Source organism: Eulemur rufifrons, chromosome 29, assembly GCF_041146395.1.
Source record: "Eulemur rufifrons isolate Redbay chromosome 29, OSU_ERuf_1, whole genome shotgun sequence".
NCBI classification, from domain to species: Eukaryota; Metazoa; Chordata; class Mammalia; order Primates; family Lemuridae; genus Eulemur; species Eulemur rufifrons.
The window spans coordinates 27944729-27962403 of NC_091011.1; the positions used below are offsets into that span (position 1 = coordinate 27944729).

Here is a 17675-nt window from a genome sequence, read left to right on the forward strand (position 1 = left end):
TAATATAATTTCTTCTAATTATTGTGGTGTTTTGTTTTTATTTTGTTTGTTTTTCTTTTCATTTAGCTGTTTGATTCATGTAGCACTTATATGGATGATAATTGTAAAATGAGAATCTAAACTGATTTATGGCCGGGCGCGGTGGCTCACGCCTGTAATCCTAGCACTCTGGGAGGCCGAGGTGGGCGGATCGTTTGAGCTCAGGAGTTCGAGACCAGCCTGAGCAAGAGCGAGACCCCACCTCTACTAAAAATAGAAAGAAATTATATGGACAGCTAAAAATATATATAGAAAAAATTAGCCGGGCATGGTGGCGCATGCCTGTAGTCCCAGCTACTCGGGAGGCTGAGACAGGAGGATCCCTTGAGCTCAGGAGTTTGAGGTTGCTGTGAGCTAGGCTGACGCCACGGCACTCACTCTAGCCTGGGCAACAGGGTGAGACTCTGTCTCAAAAAAAAAAAAAAATAAAAAAAAAAAAATAAACTGATTTATTTCCTCCCAATACCTAGGCCAACTTCACTTTTGTTAATTGGATGATTCTTCTCTTTCTAGTTGATTTATAATGTCTTATAATAAGTTGAATTAACTTACATACTATAATTTGCTTCTTAGCTATCTATTCTGATCCCTGATTTGTGTGTCAATTCTAGTGCTATGATACAGATTTTATTTTATTTTTTTATTTTTTTTATTTTTATTTTTTTCTCCCCTCCCCTATGATACAGATTTTAAATAGTGTTTTTGTTTTTATGGGGAGTTCCTTTGGCTTTTGTTGTTTGGAATTTTATTTGTTTGTTTATATTTTTGCTAGGCATGCTTTCCCACCATTTTCAAACATTATTTTGGCTGCACTAGTGTGTTCACTCTTCTAGATCAACTTGAGAAATTTTTTTTTTGAGTTCCAAAAAAGTCCAGTGTGATTCTAGATTAGAATACTTTAAACCTATGAATTAATATGTGAAGAACTATTTATTTTTTTCCATCGATATTTGGTCTTCCCAGGCTGGAGTGGCACCATCATGCTCATTGCAACTTCACATTCCCAGGCTCAAGTGATCCTGTTTTAGCCTCCCAAGAATCTGGGACTACAGGCACGCACCACTATGCCAGGCTAATTTTTAATTTTTTTGTAGATATGGGGTCTCACTATTGCCAAGACTGATCTAGCACTTCTGGGCTCAAGGAATTCTCCTGTCTTGGCCTCCCAAAGTGCTGGGACTGTAGGTGTCAGCCACTGTGCCCAACCAGAAAGTAGTTTTTATACCTCTTCATTTATTCAAAGTTTACTTTCTCTCTGGATATATATATGTATATATATATTCCCCAATAATGAAAATTTGGATATTATTGGATCGATGATTGACCCTTGTCAAATGCTAGCAAACCAAAGTTCCAGCAGGCAGTTCCTTCTCAGATAGAGGGAAGGCAGTGGGTAAGTCTCTGCATTCCTAGTATTTTCCAGCTTACACTCCCTGAATCAGATCAATGGAATGCATGCCAACTAATGAGGAGACTTCTGGAAACTTCCTCCTGTCCTGGAGTTCCCAGACAATCAGAGGACCCAGAATTGTCACCATCAATATTTAAGCTAGAGTGGCCAACTACAACCAGTCAGCATTCAAGGCAAGGAGTGGGATCAAACTTGAATAGAACAGCAAGAAAACCCAAGCCAACTTGCACAGGCTCATTCCAGTCACTTTATTAACGTTGCAATAATTCAACCCATATTTTATACAGATGAAATCTTTTTTTTTTTTCCCCACTACAAAATAATTTATTACAACACACAGCTTCAGCATGGGAGACTCCTATGTACAAGCACAACTCTCCTGACCACCCTAACTAGGGGACTCTTTTTTCCCCCTTGCCTTGCGGACCTCTTCAATCAAATCTTTCAGATATTGGATCTCCTTGGCCAGGGCATCCGCCTTCTCTTTCAGAGACTCATTCTTCTTCTCCAGCTCTTTGCACTCGCCAGCAAGGGCTTCCTGCTCTGCCCTCTTCTTCTGGCGATATCTAGTGGCCTCAGTCTTGTTTTGCTCCATTTTTTTCAGCTTCTTATCCAGCTTCTCACCCTTTACTTTTCCTACTGCCATCTTCTCTCCAGGACGGTTGTACGGTTTGGGGCGGGCAGAGCCACAGAGGACACCTGGAGATGGCAGGCTGTTTGGAGAGCCACTGGCGGTAGAGGGGCTATGCTGGGGAGAGCCCAGATAGGACTCAGGGCTCATACAGACACCACTGTCATTATCTGAGGGGGTGTCTTCCTCCTTTACACACTGAGGAATCAGGGTAATGTAAGCACTGGAGTCCGACTTCCTATCTCCTTCAGAGATATCCACTTCACTGCCCAGCTCTAAACTAAAGGAATGATCTGGAGTGGAGGACAGGACCCCTGGGAAAAGGGGAAGAGGCTGCAGGAAGGTGAAAGGGGCAGAACCTCACTTATTGTGCTACGGCAGCATATTACATACATATGGCAGCACGTTTGACTTCAAATGGCCACATTGCATGGCCCTTCACTCCTCCAAATATTAAATCCATAGATACAAAGGATATTCTGTATTGGCGTGAGGGAGAAATAAATAAAAATATTTACCCCTGATTGTTTGTACCATGGCTGATCCTAAATTTCTTGCTCTGGGAAAATGATTTGAACACTTGTGTGGTTCATGACAATACCTGCCTGGAACTTGGCCCCATGAGCTGAGGTAGGGTAGCAGCCACTAGCCCTTCACCTCCATAAAGGGCTCAGCTTGACTCTTCACTGTGCCTCCCACAGCCACTTGCCAGGCACATTGTCTCCTCTAACGTGCCAGATACAGAGCTAGGATTCCCCCACCTGTGCAGCTGCAAAGCGAGTGCTTTGTAAGGAGACGGCAAGGACAGGTGGGGTAGGCAGTCAGGTTGCCCAGGTTGAGAGGCCTCAGGAAGACCCCTCTTCCGGGTATTTCCCCCTATGCAGGTGCTACAGTTCTCAACACCCACTATTAGAAATTAACTACTTTTGTGCTAAATACTCCTGTTTCTCTTCAGATATCATTTATACGTAAATTGGTTTTGGAGGTGTAAAGTCATTAGCACCTTACTTGAAAATAGTTTCTCAAAATTGAAGAAACTGAGACAATTTGAAAGCTCAGTCTCTGGAGGGGTGGAAAAGTCCTGTGAAAAGAGGGAGAGGCAGGAACAGGATGAGACAGGTAGAAGATAAACTGACTATTTTGTGATTTTGCCAGGCATAGGCCTTAGGTATAGAACCATGACTTCATATAAACCGTACATATGTTTATTGGTGTTATTTCAAGATATTTTATATTTTCAGTTAACATCATAAATAGAACTTTAAAGATTTTTCTCTCCCCTTGTTTTAATTCCTCCCCTACCAAGGATTTATTGGCTGCTATTGCAAATCCTTTATATTTCAGAAGACTGAGGTATTAGTTAGGGTTCTCCAGAGAAACAGAGCCAATTGGATGTGTGTATATTTTTGGAAAGAGGGATTTATTTTAAGGGATTGGCTCATGCAATCATGGAGGCTGGAGACCCAGGAAGAGGTGACGCTGCAGTTCATGTCTGCTGGCAGATTTCCTTCTTGATTAGGGGTCAGTCTTTGTTCTATTAAAAATCAAGGCCTTCTACTGATGGGATGAGGCTACATTATAGAGGGTAATATGTTTTATTCAAAGTCCACTGATTTATATGTTAATTTCATCCAAAAAAACACCTTCACACTTATATCCAGAATAATGTTGGTGGGCACTATGGCCCAGCCATGTTGACACATAAAATTAACCAACACAACTAATTTCCCAAGTCCTTCTCAAATTTTCAAATTTAATATAATGCATATACAATTCAAATAAAAAAGCTCTAAGCTTGCCTGAGCTAAGGATGGTGGTAAAGGCCAAACTCACTCATTAACTAATAAAATGATACTATTCACCATAAATTCAGAACCATTTGTATCTCTATTTGTTAGACTAACAGTTCTCAAAGTTTTTGGACTCAGGACCTCTTTACACTCTAAAAAATATTGAAGACCTCAAAGAAGTTTTGATGATGTGGGTTAAATTGTGTGATATTTGCCACATTGGACAATAAAACTATTAAACTTTAAAACATTTACTAATTCATATAAAAATCAAACTCAGTAAATGTTAATATAAACATCTTTATGTTAAATAACTATATTTCCCCAAACAAAAAAAAAATACTGAGAAAAGTGGGATTGTTTTATAGTTTTGGAAATTTGACTTAGTGGAAAGCAACTTGATTTTCACATCTGTTTCTGCATTCAAGTTGCTACTATCTGTTGTTTTGTTTGAAGTGGATGGGAATGATCTGGCTTTGTACAGATGTGTAGCTGGAAAAGGAGAAGTATTTTATTAGCCTTTTCAAATACTTGGATATTCTTCCTCTGTACTATATACTGCCAAATACCCATTTTTCATCAGCCAGCAGTTCTTTTAAGTAAAATCATGTTCCATGGGGGAAAAACAAACAAACGAAATAAAGGGCTAGTTCTGCTCACAACTCAAACAACCGCACATAGTCTGCAGAGCATGCTGGGGAACCACTGATATAGTCCTGGGCTCAAAGGAGGGTGCAGAAGGGTGGGGAGCACCTGTTAAGAGACAAGTGGAGGACACTCAGCACATCTTCCTTAGCGTTGTTTGGGGACTAAAAAGGATGGGTAATTAAAAGTCTTGTCACACTGTGGGTTATCAGTAATGTCCCCTTTCCTTGACTTTGGATCCCAGAGTGCTCTTTGACCCCTCTTGACCTTTTGGCTTCCACCAACTGCTCTGCTCAGATTCCAAGAACTGCTCACCAGGAATCTGACTTTGAACTTGGCCTCACCATCTGGTTTTGGGGCTTCTTCCAAGCTTGGAGCACTACTGTGCTGGTCTCAAGTGTGTCCAGCTTCTGCCCCTGGGCATGTTCTTCTCTGCAACAATGTCACCACTTTGAGTCTGATGTGCTGACACTCTCTTTGGTTCTAAAGCTTTTTTTTTTTTGGTAAAATTAGTGACTCAGCAATTACAAAACATATACTTTTAGTACTTTCTCTTTTGAAGAAAAAAGATAGTTCTAAATGTGATTATTTTCTATTTTTCAATCTTGAAATGACTAAATAAATATCTACCATATGACATCTTTGGGAATGTAAGAAAAATTCTGCATTTCAATGGAAAATATGAATTTCCTACAGCATATCTTTCTAAGTTATCAGATCCTAGCCGTGTGCATGGTCTTTGAGCCTGTTTATCATCTTTGTAAGCTGTAGTTTAACTTGATAGACACATACATTCTATGTTGTCAGGTAAAATAAAATTCCTCCTTCTGTGGAAAAACCACTTTTGTCTTTATTTGCGTTTATTCTGGGAAATAATAAATGTTCCTTATTTAAATTGGGTTTTCTATTATTTGTGGCCGAAAGCCTCCAAAATAACATATCCCCTGTGAATCAGGGTTATTAATACTGTCCTGCCTGCCCCACAAGGTTGTTGTATGAAAATTGTTTGAAATGTGTTTGCTAAAACTTGTTCTAAACGATGACTAGATGCTTAAATATTCACCTCTCTGAGTCCAAAAGTTACAAAAGATTTTCATTCATATAGACTCACTCTAGGCTTTAACATAGTTGCAGTTTTTGTTTTTGATAGTAACCTACAAAACCAGGTCTTACTCACCTATTAACATTAAACTAGAAAATGGCTGTTGGAATTCAAGGAAAAATGGTCAAGTAGAAAGGCCTTTAGTGAATGGAATATTAGTAACACAGTGATCAATACTACAGGGTTGCCAGCTATACTACATTTCATTGCCAGCATGTCATCTGTTGATCATTTGTTTCAGTGATGCAGGTGGCTGAGTTTGTAGCTTACCACAGAACTGAGTGCTGCTAGTTTCTAGAAAAATACCCAAGACACAATGAATGTTACTTAGTTACAGTTTGGACAAGCTCTTAGAACATATACAAGTGACCCTTTATAAATTCCCCTTTGATGATTACAGTTACTATAGAACTTCTTTCCAACTATAGAACTCCCCCCCCCAATCCAAATTTGCAGGTGCTTGGAAATTAAGAGTCTAAATTTTTTTTTCTGTTTGTGTAAGCATGTTCTGAAAATTGGGTTTCTTTTTAGGGTGATAAAAATGCTCTGGAACTACATAGTTGCTTTGTTTGCACAAAATTGTGAATATACTAAACATCACTTAATTATACATGGTTGCACATTGGTTGTACATTGTGAATGGTTAAAATGGTAACTTTAATATTATGTGTGTTTTGTCACTATTAAAAATTAGCTTACAAAAATGAAAAAAAGAAAACACCTTTGCAATGATTTGAACATGCAGCCAGGTTTGAGAACATCTGTGTGAGAAATGGAGGATATGCCTAAGAAATAACTAATCCTAAGAGAAGAGTTTTGAGGTATCCAAGCCTGACCTAAGAACAACCTCTAATTCAGAGGGGAGCGTGATCTGTGGGCACACCTTATGTTAAAAATAAAAACTACTATCACAATCCACGGTCGTACCTGTTCAATAGAAATATAATGCAAACTATAAACATGAGCCATGTATATAATTTTTAATTTTCTAGTAGCCAAATTAAAAGAGTAAACAGAAACATAAAATTACTTTTAATAATATACTTTATTTAATCAAATATGTTAAAAATATTATCATTTCAAAATATAATCAGTATAAGAATTTTTTTCTTTTTTTTGAGACACAGTCTTGCTGTTTCCAGGCTAGAATGAGTGCCGTGGCATCAGCCTAGCTCACAGCAACCTCAGACTCCTGGGCTCAAGCGATCCTCCTGCCTCAGCCTCTCGAGTAGCTGGCACTACAGGTTCTCACCACCATGCCTGGCTAATTTTTTTTGTTTCTATTTTTAGTAGAGACAGGGTATTGCTCTTGCTCACAGTAGTCTCTAACTCCTGACCTCAAGCGATCTCCTGCCTTAGCCTCCCGGATTGCTAGGAGTATAGGCGTCAACCACCACGCCCAACCTCAGTATAAGAATTTTTAACATTACTTATACCATTTTTTTAATACTAAGTCTTTGAAATCCAGTGTATACTTTATACTTACAGAACACCTGAGTGCAGGCAAGCCACATTTCAAGTGCTCTGTAGCCACACGTGTCTAGTGTTACCACATTGGCCAGCACGAATCTAGAGCTAAGAGTTCAGATGACTTTAAGAAAATGAAGATATAGATGGGCAGTCTTGTCTTTTTCTCAGAGTAGGCAGCAAGATAAAAATTCTGACAAAAATGTTAAAAACTAATATTAACCATACATACAAATACAATGTGTAAGTTCTAAAACACTGGGGGGAAGAGTACAACCATTCAAACAAAAGGCAGAGAGAGTGAAGAGAAAATTAAAGAAAATAAAGAAGAAATCACAGCTGATAGTTAAAGAATTATAGTCCATCTAAACTTTGGAATACTGTGCTATAGTTACGAAGAATGAATTATACTGTACATTTGTGGTAGGTGGTCTCTAATGGCCCCCAGTGAGCCCTGCTTACTGGCATTCACGCCCTTGCATAATCACTTCCCCTGAACGTGGGCTGGACTCACTGACTCTCTCCTAAGAAACAGAGTATGACAAGTGATGAGATGTCACTTTCAAGATATGGAAGGATTTGGTTTCCATCTTGGGCACATTCTCTCTTGCTCTCTCTTAAATCACTTACCCTGGAGAAGGCCAGTTGCCATGTTGTGAGGCAATCCTATGGGGAGGCCCAGGTGACAAAGGACCGAAGCCTGCCAACAACCACATCAGCGAACTCAGGAGAAGATTCTCACCTCACTCCCAGTCAAACATTCAGGTGAGACCACAGCCTCAACCAACCGCTTGACTGCAACCACAATAAGAGCCTTTAAGCCTGGGTGATCTAAGTAAGTTTCATCATCTGAAACTCATTCACAGAAACTTCGAGATAAAAGTTTGTTGCTTTAAACTCCTAAGTTTTGGGGGTAAGTTTTTCCACAGTTATAGATATCTAATTCAGTAGCTATACATTAAGTATAAAAAAGCAATTGCTGTTTAGTATATGTAGTAGGATCCCATATATATTAAAAACACAAAAATAAAAATGCATAGGAGGTAGGCAGAATGAGAGTTATTGATACGTGATTAATCCTGCCTTTCCCCTCTCCCCTATTCTCCCTCCACTTACGTGAGTCTTTGCCTTCCTCGCCCTTTTTCGATGCTGAATGGAGAGAATGTGTATAAAGAGTTGTGCCTGACAGAGGGTGGATGTAGTGAGAGACCAGGCTGGTCTACCCAAAAAAGACCTGAAGATGAACAAAGAGAGAGGAGCAAAATGGGCACAAACTGAGGCTTGAGAAAGTGTTTTGTTATTTAGCAGCTTGAAAACCGTAGTGTGTGGTGTGAATTGGGGCGCCTTTAAGGATTTTCTAGAGATCAGTACAAGGATTGGAAATGTTTTTGAAATGCACATTTTGTGGGTGGACTCTATTTCTTTGCATTTAACTTTATTTAGAGACTGGACTATGTGGAGAATAGAATTTATTAGGGTTATGTGTGTAGATAGGTAAATATTGATGTATAAAAACCTTGTAAGGAAGCAATGAAAATTTTAGTCTCTATTCTTCTGCATCTGAAATTTCAAGAGCATGCCTGTATTGATAAAAACCTGAAGCAGCTATTTCACTAAGACCTCTGCGAGATGTTGACAGTGCAAGACAGTCATGAGATATGACATAATCTCACTGATAGCTACGACACAGGCACTGGTAGCCCCAGTGGTGACGTGAGACAGAGCAAGAGAGAAGAAATGGTGGATATCACAGTAACTGAGAGGGCCTTGCTGTGAAGGCACGTGAAACACCCAGAATTCAGTAGGAGGACTTTGAGGGGTGCTGAAAACCCAGCAATTGTGTATTATGGGAGAGTCAGAAAAATCCTGTTTCCTGACTGACTTGTGATCCAGTTTTGCCCCTGGGATTGTGAAGCCTGGGGAAGTAAGGATGAGCCTTTTCAGAAGATACTGACAACCCCAATCATCCCCTAAACCAGCGGTCCCCAATCTTTTTGGCACCAAAGACGGGTTTCGCGGAAGACAGTTTTTCCAAGGGCGGGAGAGGGGTCTGCGTAGCCGCCTCGGCTCCACCTCAGATCATCAGGCGTTGGGTTCTCACGGGGAGCACCCAGCCTGGATCCCGCCGTGTGCAGTTTGCAGCGGGGGTCGCGCTCCTGGGAGGGTCTGATGCCGCAATCTGAGGAAGCGCAGGGCTCCGCAGTGGGTGCGCTATGGGAGCAGGTGGGGCTCTGCTCGCTGGTCTCCCCTCGCCTCCTGCTGTGTGGTCCGTGTCTGACGGGCCTCACACTGGTGTCGTCCGCGGCCTGGGAGTTGGGGACTGCAGCCCTAAACAATGCTCCAGAAACTATCAGCAGATTAGCTCGGCTCCACAGTGCAGAGAAACAGGAACTCTCAAATACTGCTGATGAGCGTATAAATTGGCAAAAGCGAAACAACTCAGCAGAGGGCAGCTTGGCTTTTAAAATGAAGAAAATCAGTTCTTCATCCATTCTCTCACTCCCATGTTCCCCAAACACCTTAGTCACCCTTTGCCTGTGAAAGGTGTGTGACCCCTTCCAACCCCACCACTCTGGGGCATTTTGTTTGCTCTGGTGTAAAAATAACTCTCCGCTAAACCTTTTCCTTGTGCCTGGCACTGTGCTAGAAGCCATGGGGTTCAAACAACCTACACCGTATGTCCTGCCTATCAGTTCTTACAATCCGGTCAAGCAGAGGAAACACCCAGCGAACAGTCAGTGACAGGGTTGGGCACACCGAGATTACACACTGATTGTCAAAGTACAAAACTGCAAGTACAGGAAAACCTTCCTTTCTTTCTTTCCTACTTCTATCCATCTCGTCTTTTAACAAATGTTTATTGAGCACTTACTATGTGCCAAGCTCTGCACTAGGTCCTGGGGATAAAAAGATTGGCAAAAAACCTGGCACTCAAATATCTTGACATAAGGGAGATAGATCAAATAATCATACAAGTAAATATAAAATTATAATTTTGATAAAGTTAGGAAGGAAAACAACATCGCACTATGAGACCAAATAACTTGACCATGAGATTCAAGTCTAGTTTGATTCAAATTCCTTGTTCCTCTTACCAAACACCTTTGCCTCCTACAAAGTAGGCAAAACCCCATCCTAAACATTATATTGCTCATCTTGCTTTCAAAATTCCCTTTTCTCCTCTGAAGCTGTTAGTCTAGGTCCCTGTACTTGCGTCACACTTGTCATTGCTGTGGTGTAGCAGCATGATGTCAGACTTCAGATTTCTGAGAGCTCCAGTTTTAAACTTTGTTACTTTCTATGTCTGTGACAGTGGGCAAGCCATTAGACCTTTCTGAGGGCCAGTTTTCCCAACTGTAAATGAGAATAATGGTACATATGAAGCATGTGGAACATGATACTCATTAATAAATGGTTGTTCTTATTGTTTACAACTGAGAATGTTATTGCCTGCAAAGATGGACTCTTAACCCCAGGGAGATAGGGTACTTTGTCCAGCATTAGAGCCATATCTGACATCTAAATTAGAATTTTGTACCTTAAGTTCATGAAATCTTTTTTGATACAAGAAATCAGTGTTGTTTGAAGAGAGAAAAGCAATAGATATTTTGTATATTTTATATATCCATAAAAGAAAAAAGGCTCTTTGGTGTTTGTGTTTGTAGAGCCATCATTTTCTGTTAAAGAAACCCATTTGAGTAAGAAGCTTCCATCTAAAGCACTTCAGCTGCATGTTTTGGCAGCTGCAAAGGGAGTGGTGTTAGACTCTCAAACACCCTGTGTTTCTGGAAAGCTGGAGTCAGGGCTTGTGTTCCTGGAAGAGTGACGTTAGATTGTCCATTTACATCCAGCAAGTCTATTATCCACTGATTGTAATGCATCTCAACCCTCTGGAGATATTTGGGCATTGGTTCTATTACACCCTTGGCTCCTGGCTACCACTTTTTTTGACACCTCAGCTTTATGCAAAGGTGCAAGTTGTTGCCAATGGTTCTGCATAATTCTGATCAGTTCTTTGGAAGTAGGCCATGGGAGCGCAGGTGACCTGTCCCTCTGAATGGTCAGTGGAGCCCTACACCCCTCAAGCTGGAAGCTCAGAGGCATATAAGGGACAGTGTTTGGACTAGGTCCTAATTCTGTTCGGCCACTCATTAGCTGTGCAATTTGAGCTGCTCACTGACCTCTCTGAACTTCAGCCTCTTTGTCTTGGTTCCCTGTGTCTGGCACATAGTAAGTGCTTTTTTAAATGTATTAGGTATTACCACTGTGGCTTAGGTATTATTCTCTCATTTTCATATGTGAAGACTGAGTGAGATTCAGAGGGGTGAAGCTCAAGGCCATGTATTTGGTTGGCAATGCAGCCAGTGTTTAAACCAGGGTTTCTCGATCTTGGCACTATTAACATTTTGGGACAGATAATTCTTTGTTTGGGGGAGGCATCCTGTGCATTGTTAGCTGACAACATGGAGTCTTCCTTTCTCCAATATGAACATTGTAGGATATTTAGCAGCATCCTTGGCCTCTACCCAATACATGCCAGTAGCATCTCCCCTCCCCTCACCCCCAGTTGTAACAGCCCAAACTGTCTCCACATATTGCCCAGTGTCTCCTAGGGACAACAATGGTCCTCTGCTGCAGGTGGAGAAACATTGATTCAAGCCAGGTCTTTCTGGCTCCAAAGCTCATAGTCATTCCACTGCTTCATGTTCTCACTCATACATCCCACGTGATTCCTCTATTTTAAAAAAGAAATGTGAACAAACTTCCTTTTTCCTCCTTTTCAAAAAAATGACAGTCATATATTATTACCAGAAATTAATTTAAACTTAATTTTAAAGTCAGTAAACCATGTCATTAGTTACATAGTTACCCGCTTTTGACCTTTTTATCTATTAGTGGTTCCCACTTTGTCTTCCTCTCACTCCCCCATCAGGTGCCCACTGATTTCATGGTCTCTCTTCCTCCATCATAATCCTCATTCCGAACCAGGGACAACACTTTCTGTGCCCACATGACCAAGTTCCCTGCCACCCCACTGTGGCTGTCTCTGCATGTTTGCTGATGACATGGAGTCTTCCGTTCTCCAATATGGACATTGTTTGCAAATGTGATTTCTTCCTCCATCAGCAAAGGCAAAAATGGACTTGTTTTCTTGCTTATCATAAAATAGGAGCAAGTGCTTAAAAATGCCTGACCACCTTGATTTATATATTTTATGATGATTAGTGACACTTATGCGGAGAAAGAGAACTGACAAGATGGGTGTGAAAACAACATATGCTATAGAAGAGTCAGGCTCCTTTTAAACAAAATTTTAAATAATCTGCACTGACCTATATGTTAGCAAGTGGACACATGTGAGTATTTGAAATGTAGCTAGTCCCAAGTGAAATGTATTGTAGGTGAAAAATATACATCAGATTTCAAAGACATGGTATAAAGAAATGACTATAAAATGTTTTATTGATATATTTTAATTGGTTACATGTTGACATGACAACATTTGCATATATTGTATTAAATAAAATATGTTATTAACAATAAAAACAAAAACCATAGTGAAGACACAGACTCATTACTATTTGATTGGACTCAGGCCTCACTGCTGTGTCTGTGGCACTCTTTGAGCAGCCCCAGAAAGGTTTCCACACCAGCTGCCTCAGTCTAACTACACGCATTTGCCAACAGAACATTGCTTCATTTCCTGAAAGAAGCATGTGGGTCCTGCCATGAATACACAGCCAGGCCCGTAAAGGGGTCCTTGAAAATGTACTTGCTTAGCCTGATCTTAAGAAGAAAAGAATGAAATTCATTATTTCAAGGGGGTTAGCATGTAGAGCAGCCACACTTGGAATAGAGAGAAGATGTGCAGAAAGGATTCAATGGCAGGCCCAAGACTGCAGTCCTTAGAAAGGCCTGCTTCCAAGGTTGGCCCTTGGCTGCCGTCTGGGAACTCAAATATAGGGAGGGTTCCCACTATTCCCTAACGGGTAACAGTGGCCTGAAGAGTTTGTGCAAACAATGCGGTTTATGTTGAACACCTGCCTTTCTTCTACATTTGCTAGTTGAACTCCACTTTTTTGTTTTGTTTTGTTTTTCAGATACAAACTCTAGGGTCTGACCCAGTCATGGCAGACATTTTGTCTTGGCCAATGACTGTTTTAAGTATGAATAGGCACGTGCCTCAATTCTGACCAGTGATATATGAAGATACTCTGACTGGGGCCTTGTGGGAGAGGCTTTCTTACTTATGTTATAGAATGTGCTCAGGGAAGGGGTATTCTTTCCTGCCTCTGGGCATGCCTGTTTCTGAACATGATATTGATAACTGCTGCATCTGTATCACAGCCAGACTAAGGAGAAAACCCTCATGGTAAACTTGGAAGAGCAGGAACAAGCTGGATCTTTTGCTGACATGTTTGAGCTACTGAATGAACCCATCGTGAAGTCACTATATCTCCAGACTTCTTGCTGTGTGGAATAATATATCTTTTTGTTCAAGCAGTTTTTAATTGAATTTCTCTTATTTGCAGCCAAAGTATCATGGCAGATGATAGGAATGTAATTCTACCCACCTTGTCAAATGAATTTAGATTGCAGTTCTGAGGAAAATATATCTATGCATTTGTTCAGCAATTTATGGAGTGTCTTTTATGTGCTGTGTGAAGGGAGGACACCCAAGAAGAATAAGAAAAAGAGCTTATAATCCAGAAGGGAATATATAATAAGTCCCCAAATGAACATGAGGCATCGTAAGTCACATGAATACCACAACATAACCCTGGTATTATGTAAGTTATTTTATAGAAATGTTATTCTGAGTTCATGTTATTTAGGATACAATTTATTCCAAAGCCCTCAGCAGAGCTATCTTTATGTCTCAGTGTCCAGAATTGGAGCATATGCTGTTCACACTCAGAGCAGGCACTGACGAAGGCAAACACCCGCCAGGACAGATTGGGCTCTGGAAGCAATCAGGCAGAGCTGGTGAAGCTCAGGTCTTTTTAGTCTGCTTCCCACCCTGACAGGAGTGTGGACATCACGGGTCCCCTGGGCTCAAGCTCCTTCAGGTAACAGCTGCCTGTGGTTCAAACTCACTCAAGCCTTCAGCTGTTAGACACAAATGGTCCACCCAGGGAAGAATGTTCAGCCTCTCAGAGCTCAGGCTCCTTCAGCAGGTAGATTTATTACAATTTTCTATTTTCTCTTAGTTGGGAAGAGGTTGCCCAGGTACCATCCTATTCAAGGAATTAGTGATTCAGCTGACAGGGCAAACCAGCAGGTTTCCTGACTCTTATTGGTTCATTATATAATTATTATATATTTCCCTAAGAAATGCGGCTCCGTAACGTGGGAGGGAATGGAAAGCAACTCCAGTTAGCACAAGGTTCAAGGAAAGCAATTTTTTAGAGCCATAGTCAGGTCATATCTTTTAACCCAGTTTAACTCAACTCTAGAAATTTCTCTAAGAAGGAACTAATAGGAAGATAGATGCTTCATTGTAATTGTGATTAAACTAGAGATCAATTAGATTTCTTTGAGAAATGGAGGCTTATTAAAAGGGGAAGTATTCAAAAATAAATTTTTATAAACATCTTCCTTTCCTTGAGGACCTACCTTAGCTGGTCATATTATTACTTCCAATCTCTTTAATAATTGTGAGGCAGCTATTATGAACTTCATTTAAAAAGTGAAGAAGCAAAAATTTAGAAAGGTTAAATTACTTGCCCAGGATGAAAGAACTACTAAATGGAAAAAGTAGTATTTAAACCTAGTTCCTTGTGTTCAAAATTCAGTTACTTCTGTTATGGTAGAAGTTTAATTGATACCATACATTTTCAGGACTTTTTGCAGTCTTCATAATGATTATTTTAATGAATTCATACTATCCTATTGCTAATTATGAAACAGTAACTAGGAAAGCATATATAATATCAAATAAAAAATGAGGCCAGCTATGGTGACTCACACCTGTAATCCCAGGACTTTGGGAGGCTGAGACGGGAGGACTGCTTGAGGCTGGGAGTTTGAGACCAGCCTGGGCAACATAGTGAGACCTCATCTCTACAAAAAATATTAATAACAAAAAAGTTAAACAAGTGTGGTGGCACATGTGTATAGTCCCAGCTACTTGGGAGGCTGAGGTGGGAGGATCACTTGAGCTTGGGAGGTTGAGATTGCAGTGAGCTACATTAGTGCCACTGCACTCCAGCCTGGGTGACAGAGAAAGACCCTATCTTGATAAAAAAAAAAAAAAAAAAAAAAAAAGAGAGAGAGAAAAAAACCCAAACAAACAAAAACACAGAATTTAAGTGTGTATTTATCCTAAAATTAGGTGAAAAAATACTAGAAGGAAGCATTGAAAATAAAAATAGTTTTTTTTTTTGTAGGTAGAATTATAGGCAATTTTATTCTCTTTCTTTAACTTGTATTATTATTATTATTAGTGGTAGTAGTATTTTAGAGACAGGGTCTTGCTATTTAATATATTGCCCAGGCTGGAGTGCCGTGGCTGCTCACAGGCACGATCACAGGAGAGAGAGTACAGCCTCGAACCCCTGGGTTCAAATGATCCTCCTGCCTCGGCCTCCCAATAGCTGGGACTACAGATGCATGCCATCGTGCCTGCCTAACTTTTATTATTTTTTGTTTTTGCTATTGTTTTTGTTGTTATTTTGTTTAAAAAAATTGTTTTTGCAAGAAATACTAGTGTAAAGCAAACACTGGAAAGTCATTCTTTCAGAATCAGACTTTCTTCCACATTTCATAGTCCCAGCAAGTTGTACTCACTTTGAGGAGAAAAAGAAGGACTATATAGGTATTGATATACTTTCTTGTAAGTATATATTCTTGCTAGACGAGTTTATTTTCAGTTCCAGGAATTCAGTTCATTATTTCATCAGTCTGTAAGAGCCAGAGCAAGATAGTTACAGCTTCTTCCCTGAAGTGCTAATTTCCTCTGAGTGTGATATTCCAGTTACTGTGGATCAGCAGGGAATTGGGTGTGAGAAAGAAGCATCAGGGAACAGGGCACTTTCTTTTGATGAAACCACATGGTACAAGACCTAACACAATGGAGAAATGAAGAGGCTACTAATGCAAAGGTGAAAAACTCACTTCAAGAAAAGGTAAAAACAGATGCATTCATGGAGGAGTCCTAGTTTTCATTTCTGTAAACAGGGAAAGGTCTATGGGAACCAGGCTATGGTTGGATGGAAACAGCCAAACAAGGCCCACCTCTGAGTTGCTTTTGATACCTTTGGTGCAGTTGGTGTGGAAATTTTAAGGAATAGGGAAATATATTAAAGGGAAAAAGGATCAAATAAAAGCCAGGTAACTTATTTTTTTTTTTTTTTTTTTTTTTTTTGACAGAGTCTCACTCTGTTGCCCAGGCTAGAGTGAGTGCCATGGCGTTAGCCTAGCTCACAGCAACCTCAAACTCCTGAGCTCAAGCGATCCTCCTGTCTCAGCCTCCCGAGTAGCTGGGACTACAGGCATGCACCACCATGCCCGGCTAATTTTTTCTATATATATTTTTGGCTGTCCATATAATTTCTTTCTATTTTTAGTAGAGATGGGGGTCTCGCTCTTGCTCAGGCTGGTCTCGAAGTCCTGAGCTCAAACGATCCGCCCACCTTGGCCTCCTAGAGTGCTAGGATTACAGGCATGAGCCACCGCGCCCAGCCCAGGTAACTTATGACTGGCAAAATGGTAATGTTAAGGAAGCAGCATCTTTCTGAGGTCAAGCTGCTATCAGATCATCTCTATGACCTGGGCACTGAGCAGCCTGTGTTCATTGGGCAGAGGGCACCCACCTCCTACCCCCGAACCCCAGCCACCATTAAAGTTTATACTTTGGGATTCTCTTTATTCATTCAACAAACCTTTGAAGGCTTACTAGCTGCCAGGTATTAAGACAGGCATTGGGGTGTAAAAATTTTCAGAATCAAAATGGAGTCACTTGTGTCAAAAACCCTGACAAATAGAGTTAGGGAAGGCCATGAAGGGAGGGTTCTCGTGCATGAATGCCTGATAACAAGAAATGTCCCAAAAGACTATAAAAAGCACAATCTTGCACAAAGGTAATCACAACCTTACATGAAAAATTACTGCTGTGAGGACATCTGCCCAGCGACTGCCTGTCCAACCTCAGACTGGTGCCACCCTTGTTATTGATCCTTGTAGCCAAGGATAATTATCTCAACACAATTATGTAATCCTTCCCACTTTTCCTTTAAAAACCTTTGTCTTCCCTTACATCCCTGAATATGCATAGTTTACTATGGCACATGTATTCCCATTGCAATGCCCAATGCATGAATAAATGATCATTTTCTTTTAAAAAGCCTCTCTCAGTTGTTTAGGTTGATAGGAGATTAAAAGCATGTACTACGATCCTCACCTTGTGGAGCCTATGATCTAATTAGGAGACAGAAATTAATTAGAAAATTACAAAAATAAATATAATTAGAACTGTGATGGGTGCTACCAAAACAAACAAAACAACCAATCGCAAAAAACAAAGAAAGAGCTCAGTTTCAATGAAAGCAGTGATAGGCTGAGTTGATCTGACTGTGGAAGTTAAGGACT

General features: G+C 40.4%; 1 protein-coding gene across 1 annotated transcript; it reads right to left on the bottom strand.

Annotated features, from left to right (window-relative positions):
• Positions 1 to 1796: 1796 nt before the first annotated feature.
• On the bottom strand, positions 1797 to 9577 carry LOC138376966 (cyclic AMP-dependent transcription factor ATF-4-like). Its single transcript, XM_069461636.1, has 3 exons — positions 9094 to 9577; positions 8202 to 8234; positions 1797 to 2440 (listed from the first exon to the last, which is right to left on the bottom strand). Exons 1-3 carry the CDS (start codon positions 9575 to 9577, stop codon positions 1839 to 1841), a joined length of 1119 nt encoding a protein of 372 aa, XP_069317737.1. The 3' UTR covers positions 1797 to 1838.
• Positions 9578 to 17675: the final 8098 nt, after the last annotated feature.